This window comes from Mesoplodon bidens (assembly GCF_964165515.1).
Source record: "Mesoplodon bidens genome assembly, chromosome: 3".
Taxonomy (NCBI): Eukaryota; Metazoa; Chordata; class Mammalia; order Artiodactyla; family Ziphiidae; genus Mesoplodon; species Mesoplodon bidens.
The window spans coordinates 54,155,226-54,163,807 of NC_138178.1; the positions used below are offsets into that span (position 1 = coordinate 54,155,226).

The window sequence follows — 8,582 nt, forward strand, 5'->3', positions numbered from 1 at the left end:
AAAAAAAACCTACAATGAGATATCATCTTACACTGGTCAGAATGGCCATCATCAAAAAATCTACAAACAATAAATGCTGGAGAGGGTGTGGAGAAAAGGGAACCCTCTTGCACTGTTGGTGGGAATGTAAATTGATACAGCCACTATGGAGAAGAGTATGGAGGTTCCTTAAAAAACTAAAAATAGAACTACCATATGACCCAGCAATCCCACTACTGGGCATATACCCTGAGAAAACCATAATTCAAAAAGAGTCATGTACCTAAATGTTCATTGCAGCTCTATTTACAATAGCCAGGACATGGAAGCAACCTAAGTGTACATCAACAGATGAATGGATAAAGAGGATGTGGCACATATATACAGTGGAATATTACTCAGCCATAAAAAATGAAATTGAGTTATTTGTAGTGAGGTGGATAGACCTAGAGTCTGTCATACATAGTGAAGTAAGTCAGAAGGAGAAAAACAAACACCGTATGCTAACGTATATATACGGAATTTTAAAAAATGGTCATGAAGAAGCTAGGGGCAAGACAGGAATAAAGATGCAGACCTACTAGAAAATGGACTTGAGGATACGGGGAGGGGGAAGGGTAAGCTGTGACAAAGTGAGAGAGTGGCATGGACATATATACACTAACAAATGTAAAATAGATAGCTAGTGGGAAGCAGCTGCATAGAGGGAGATCAGCTCGGTGCTTTGTGACCACCTAGAGGGGTGGGATAGGGAGGGTGGGAGGGAGATGCAAGAGGGAGGAGATATGGGGACACATGTATATGTATAACTGATTCAGTTTGTTATAAAGCAGAAACTAACACACCATTGTAAAGCAATTATACTGCAATAAAGATGTTAAAAAAAAAAAACAGCATCCGCAACTCTCCCATTTGCTCATGTCAGTTACTATTTCATGACTCCGTGACATTGCTTTCCCATTGTGTGAACTGGATGCTTCTGAGGCATGCATTGTTGTTGGCTATGCTCAATACTATGTCACCTTGTTCGTCGTGGACCAACTATTTCATAAATCTGTTCTGTAAAGAAGTACTTCTCAGACTGTAATATAAATAAAAGTCACCTAGAGAGCTGTTAAAACACAGGTTCTTGTGCCCTTCTCCCAAGTGATACTAATGCTGTTGATTAGCTGACTGCGCTATGGATAATACTGCTTTTGATCACAAAATGAAATACTTGGAGTATGAATTTAGATTCATGTATATTCACTGCAAAATTCAGGCAACCCTCATGATTTGTGAAACATATTCCTGAGATTCCTGCAAGTCAGAAAATATGAACATAAATTACCCTTGACTTACACAAATTATTTACTTCATACTTTACCCCACCTGTTAGCCAAGTGGCCCTGGAAATTCTTTTTCCTTCTTCTTCACTATTTAGGATTTAAATCTCCCTTTTTCTCTCCTTTTTAGGTTGAGAAATTTTACCCCTTCCTACTCTAGTCCATTCTTACCTTGCTTTGGGCACTGATGGCAACACTGGTGGTAGGAGGAAAATGTGGTCAGTCTTCTCTCCCAGACCCACTGCTACTTGATCTTTAGTCCCAGTTACCTTTTCATAGCTTCCTTTCTATCTTGGTTTTCATCTGCTGCTTAAACTCCTGTGAGAAAATGTTTTGTGTAAGCAGAGTTTATATATTTCTCTGAAACGTTTTACTTCAGTACTTTCTCCTCCCAGAGACCCACCTTCAGCACACATATGACCTTCATTTTTCTCCACAAGGTTTAATAGGGGGCAGGGAGGGTGATGGTCTTAAGAGAAACCTTTTCCCCGTTCCTTCTGTTGGTTAAAAGCTTTAAAAAACCAAAATGGTCTGTGTGCTTGTTTTAGGGACAGCAGGGCTGGAGAGAAATTGTGAGACTGCAGCTTCTTTCATGGTAGACCAGACAAGGTGAAACATGGGTCAGAAACAATAGGTAAAGGTAGGGGTTGGTGGGGGGGTGGTGGAGAAAGAATAGGTTGACCGATCCCTGTGTCTCAGAAAAAAACTTCTATTGAGAGGGAGCAAGCCTACCTGAGGATTTAGTCTGGTGTGAAGTTTCTATTCCCTGTAACTCTTCATTCCTTTGTCCTTCATTCATCCTTACTGTCTTTAAAAACCTTACACTCTGCCAGAACTTCCTTCCCTTAAGCCATAGGGACCACCTCCAGTAGTTTACAGCTGGGAAAGTCTTTAATCCCACTGCCATAGGGGAAAATACATACTTGGCTCCTTTTTTTAAAAAAAAATTATTTATTTATTTATTTATTTATTATTTAGGGCTGTGTTGGGTCTCCGTTGCTGCGTGTGGGCTTTCTCTACTTGCGGCAAGTGGGGACTAGTCTTCGTTGTGGTGCGCAGGCTTCTCGTTGCAGTGGCTTCTCTTGTTGTGGAGCACAGGCTCTAGGCGCACGGGCTTCAGTAGTTGAGGCACATGGGCTCAGTAGTTGTGGCTCGTGGGCTCTAAGAGCACAGGCTCAGTAGTTGTGGTGCACGGGCTCAGTTGCTCCGCGACATGTGGGATCTTCCCGGACCAGGAATCACACCCATGTCCCCTGCATTGGCAGGTGATTCTTAACCACTGCGCCACAACAGAGTTCCTATACTTGGCTCTTAATTTGGAATGCTTCACATTTTCTTCTAGAATATTGTTACATGAAGTGGTTAAGTTCCATGGTATTAATAATATTAATATTCTACTTCAGTTACAGCTCTGTGCCTTAAATATTTTTTTCTTGTGGGATGGCTTAGGAACCTAGCCACTTTTCTTTTGTTTTTTTAATTTTTAATTTATTTATTTAATTTATTTATTTTTGGCTGCATTGGGTCTTTGTTGCTGTGTGCGGGCTTTCTCTAGCTGTGGTGAGCAGAGGCTACTCTTTGTTGCAGCGCGTGGGCTTCTCTTTGTGGTGGCTTCTCTTGTTGCAGAGCACGGGCTCCAGTAGTTGTCGTGCGTGGGCTCAGTAGTTGTGGCGCATGGGCTTAGTTGCTCCACAGCATGTGGAATTTTCCCAGACCAGGGCCTGAACCCATGTCCCCTGCATTGGCAGGCAGATTCTTAACCACTGTGCCACCAGGGAAGCCTCTAGCCCCTAGATTAGTTCTATGAGAAATTTATTCTAAGTTCCAAACTTCTGACTTGCAAATAAATGTCTACAATATAACTCATTTACATGTTGTATCACATGTATATATTTGCTTTATATTAAAGGCATATATTTTTATTTATGTTTTTGGACATGCAAACTTGAGCTTGCTTGACCTGAGGATAATTGCGCTTCTTGAAGTTGAAATAGTTCAGAAAACAATGTGCAATATGAAATCACTTGGCTGTGTGTCTGCTCAAATTAAGAAATGCAAAACAGTTAAGTATAGTAGAATATGTAGGTTGAATGCTCAAAGAGATGAAGGTAATTTTTTTACTTTAAATGAACTACATGCTTTATAACCTCATGCAAATTCTGCCTTATATCTTATGCAAAGCATGTGAAAATCCCTATGAGAGTTATATCGATTGATGGCAAATAGTTTTTTCCCTTTTAACTTCTCCTCCATCTGCTGCACATGCATTTGATTTTCTTTTAGGCACCATGATTGAGGATGTGGTTTAACACTGAAATGCTGTATGTACTAAATGTAAAAATATTGGGGAAATACAGAAACTAAGCATTATCACTCTGCTTTTAAGAGGGTGTACTGTATATTACTGTAGTTAACTGTCCAGATCCCAAGTCTTAAAAAACCAGGCTAAACTAGAACTCAGAGTTCAGAGGGCATCCACGATAACTGCTTCTTCATGCAAGGAGCCCCAGTCCCTGGCCTTCATTGCCCAGCTAAACCAACTGCTACTATTGGCAGTCACTATGGTAGATATTAGGGTTGCAAAGAAGTTTTTAGTTGTAAGGAGCTCACAGATTGCTGGCACATGTATGGTTTTCTTAGGTTAGTCTAGGGGATAAAAGACTTTCTGAATCCCTGGGAGTGCCCTGGAAATCCTTCGTCCTCTGTATCTCCTTCCTCCCATCAGTTTTCCATTTTATGACATCATCATTGAAACCAGAGATTAGTTTGCCTGCCATTGAGCGCTCTACTCCAGTGGGTTGATCTTACCTGAGCTGGTCTCACGTGAGGGCTTTCACAGTCAGACTGGAGTTTTATGAAAATTATATTTGGAATATTCTTATACAGTAAAGCTTTGGGGAGCCTGAAATAAATATAGTTAAAAGCCTTGCTAGGGGCTTCCCTGGTGGCGCAGTGGTTGAGTGTCCGCCTGCCGATGCAGGGGACACGGGTTCGTGCCCCGGTCCGGGAAGATCCCACATGCCGCGGAGCGGCTGGGCCCGTGAGCCATGGCTGCTGAGCCTGCGCGTCCGGAGCCTGTGCTCCGCAGCGGGAGAGGCCACAACAGCGAGAGGCCCGCGTACCGCAAAAAAAAAAAAAAAAAGTCTTGCTAGAGTTATCTGGTAAATATGGTAAATTAAAAGTAAAACTGAGACCATATCTAAGAAACACAACTCCCAAGCCTTAGCATAAATAACGCGACTACCGTTAATTTATCAGAGAACTTTGAACTCATGAAGCACTTTAATGTATATATTTTTTAAATAAATTTATTTATTTTTGGCTGCGTTGGGTCTTCGTTGCTGTGCACAGGCTTTCTCTAGTTGCGGTGAGCGGGGGCTACTCTTTGTTACGGTGTGCAGGCTTCTCATTGTGGTGGCTTCTCTTGTTGTGGAGCACGGGCTCTAGGTGCGCGGGCTCAGTAGTTGTGACACGTGGGCTTAGTAGTTGTGGCTCTTGGGCTCTAGAGCGCAGGCTCAGTAGTTGTGGCGCACGGGCTTTGTTGCTCCGCAGCATGTGGGATCTTCCTGCACCAGGGCTCGAACCCATGTCCCCTGCATTGGCAGGTGGATTCTTTTTTTTTTTTTGCGGTACGCGGGCCTCTCACTGTGGTGGCCTCTCCCGTTGCAGGGCACAGGCTCTGGACGCGCAGGCTCAGCGGCCATGGCTCACGAGCCCAGCCGTTCCGCGGCATGTGGTATCTTCCCGGACCGGGGCACAAACCCGTGTCCCCTGCATCGGCAGGCGGGCTCTCAACCACTGCGCAACCAGGGAAGCCCGACAGGTGGATTCTTAACCACTGTGCCACCAGAGAAGTCCCTTTGATGTATATTATTTCAATTAATTATTTGATTAAATGATTCAGTGTATGTAAAATACTTGGTACAGTGCTTAGTATATAGAAAAACACTTAGCATGAGCTATAATCCTCTCAACAACTTTGTAAGTTAGTAGAAATTTTTTCTTCCTTTCATTTTATAGCTGAGTGAACAGGTTTACAGAAATTATATTTTGCTGAGGCCTTTCTACCTCTAGGTTTCCTGCTCTTCTCACTTTATCACATTGCCTCAGAAACAAAGTATTCCAATTTACATTTCATTTTTAGGGCACAGTATCACAGAGCTGCAAAGGGCCTTCAGTACTGTATAGTCCAAGTTTCCCCATAGCATTGAAAAAGTTGAGGACAAGAGTGACTAGGTGACTTCCTCAAGGTTAAACAGATAGGTAGTCTTAGGACTAAAACTGGGACCTGGGTCTTCTAACTTATTCAGTACAGAGAACTAGAAGTCTGTAGTCCTAGATGGAATTCTAAATTCTGTCCTAGCTTGTCCTAAAAAGCTTAATGAGACGCAATACTTCTTTGTACCTCTGGGTACCACCAGCTTTACAATGAGTACTCTTTTATGTTTATCTGATACCTGCTATTTTTGGTTACTTAGTAGTCCCTATAAACTAAAGGTTTTGAAATTTCTGGTGTCTGCTTTTCTTTGTTTAATTCATTTATTGAGCACCTACCATTTGGTAGTCTTAGGGATACAACGGCAAACTTGCCTCCTAACAGGGCCCTTTGCCAGATTGCTGGCACATGTTTGGATTTCCAGCAAGACAGACTGGGGGATGAAAGAACTCCTAAATCCCTGGGAGAACTCTGTGCTCTAAAGCCCAAATAAAGTCAACATCATTGTGACTGTTGTGGACATCATTTAGGATATCACTTAGTGATGGTTTCTAAGGAAGCCCAGAGAAGGAAGTAATGTTATTCCAGAGGCAGATGTAGCCCTGGAAAGTTGAGGAAGAATAAAAAAATTAAGAAAACAGGGAAACTTGTTAGATTGAAGTAATTTTTTTCACACTCTCCTTGTGCAGTAGTCCAGACATGTATTCTTACCTTAGTTGGACAAATGAGGATATTGAAGTCCAGAGAGATCTAATGACTTGCCCCAAGTCACTCATCTAGTTTGTATCAGACAAAGGAGGACTGGAACCTGGGTTTCCTGGCTTCTTGTCCAGTGCTTTCTCTCTTATACCTGATTACTGCAACAAATGAAAATGACAACATACAAGGGGCAGTGGTTGTGGGTATAGGCCTGTAGTACACCCAGTTGCTTTTGTTTTTGTTTGTTTGTTTATTTAGTGCCAAGGCTGAACTATTTCTGTTTCCAGCATCAGCATCTCTATTGACTTAAATAAGACTTTTTGTGGGAGAAAGCAACCTGCGAGCTCTGTTCTCAGGCCAGGCAGACAGGAACTCTGTTAGTTTTTCTTCATGAGATGGATATTTCCTAAGGCAGCTACCACTGAACCCAACTTTATCCTGGCAGATCTGAGGAGTCAGAGGTCGGAGACCACATCCGTGAAGTACCTCTCATTAGGGTCACCTGGGACAGGAAGGTTGCTTGTTTTCTAACTTTAACACTTAGGAGAGTCATACAGCCTATGACCTTTGCCCTTCTTAACTGGTGATAGGGGCCCTTTGTCAGTAAAGCATTCATGTGGATCCTACTCCACTGTTTCAGGTCACTCACCCTATTAAGTCTGAGGCAGCAAAGGAGTGAGTTGAACTGCTTTTCTCACTGTGAGGGAGGTACATGCATTATGCTCAGCCAGTTAACAGGTCAGAGGAATGGGTTTCCCACTGTGTGAAATGTCTTCCTTTATCATTATGTGTGTATTCTTTAAAAACTTGCCTTAGCATCAGGCACTCTGGAAAACGCAATGTTTCTTTTCTAGTAACTACAAAATTAGAAATATTAACTTCTTAGATTTTTAGGTGAATACTCATTGTGTTTGTGTACATACGTACATTTGTGTGTCCCTCTACAGTGTTCCCATTGCTTCCTCATTCTTACAGAATGAAACTCCGAAGTTTGAAAGTATCTGAGTCCTGAAGCAAGATAATTGAATGTGACAGAAACACAGTAACCAGAAGACCTGGGAGGCCATGAAAGATTTGCATTGCAAATATAAAAAATAAATAATGAGGCTTCTTTTTCTCCCTTACAGGGAAACTGGATTCCAAGATCCATCAAGGAGCAAAGAAGGGGTTAATGAAGCAGAATAAAGCTGTCTGACCCAGGAAAAAAGGAACTATACAGCATAGTGGAGTTTTGTGTACTAAAATTGCTATCCACTGGTCCTTTGGAATTGAAGCAGTAGACATCTAAAGGCTTGGCATCAGGCTTGAACCTCTCAGAATTTAAACTCATCAAAATCTGTATATTTTTCTTAAAGAGTGGGATTCTTACTTTATGTAGTGGGTCAAAAATCTTTGGATACATTATTTATAAAGACTTATTTTAAAAATTCTAGATCTTTGACATTTTTCTCAGAATGATACAGAAGAAAAAGGAACAAGTTGGAAATTATTTTCCTCTCTGAGGCTTCGATTTGTTTTAGTTAGGAAAATTCTTAACCTAGGTTAACAGTATTTTAAGGGACCACTTGAATTTTAAAGTTTTTTTTTTTTCAAAGTGATAACCTGGTAGAGTATTAGGATGTTTGAGGAATTGTGTTTAATAGAAATGTGTGATGGGACGGAGAGGTTTTTAAACAACTTTGCTGCTCTAGTCTGACATCTCTTCAAGTGAATAGTATTCAGCTGAGTAACCTTCACTGGCAGATTTTGGTGGGGGGTGGGGTAGGGTGGATAACCTGAAGAGGTGCTGCCACTTTGTTCTTTGGTTTGAGACATCAGGACACAAGAGGATCAGACTGGGATGAGATAGAGCCACCTGCTAAAGCAGCATGAAACCGCCCTGTTTATTTTGTTGGTATTGCAAAAGTATCACTTGGATGGAGCAATTAGAAACAAACAAAAATAAAATCCCTTCAGTAAATGCATCCAAATATCCCAAAATGCTGAAACCAAACCCCTTAAGCCATCCATACCCCAAGAAGCTATGAGCTTTGGAAAAATAGGAGGTTGGTTTGAAATGAGATTTTTACTAGTCATTCTGGTCCCACATAGTGAAGCACTTTTTTTCTGAGGCTGTTCAGAAGAGCTGTCAGAATCTCAGTTGCTGGCATCCTCAGGAAATTCACGGTCTTAAATGTGTATGTTCTGCTTTTTATAAAGCAGCACTACCACACTGGGGAAGTTGGATTCCCTCCAGCAGTTGTGTGCATGACTTAAAAAAGAGAGCGCAAGGGAGAGAAAAAAGTGCCCTGTGTTATGAAAAAGATTAATTTCCCCTTTCTTTAATCCTTCATATTCAGCGTTTATTTGCATTGAAATGCCTC

General features: G+C 41.6%; 1 protein-coding gene across 2 annotated transcripts in view; it reads left to right on the forward strand.

The window, feature by feature from the left end:
* Positions 1-7,646, forward strand: part of TRIP4 (thyroid hormone receptor interactor 4) — a 71,195-nt gene extending 63,549 nt beyond the window's left edge. For both annotated transcript variants that reach the window (XM_081229535.1, XM_081229537.1), the window contains one exon: positions 7,347-7,646. In XM_081229535.1, the coding sequence (XP_081085661.1) occupies positions 7,347-7,414 (68 nt within the window). In that variant the 3' untranslated portion in view covers positions 7,415-7,646. The remainder of the gene's footprint in view (positions 1-7,346) is intronic.
* The last annotated feature ends 936 nt before the right edge of the window (positions 7,647-8,582 follow it).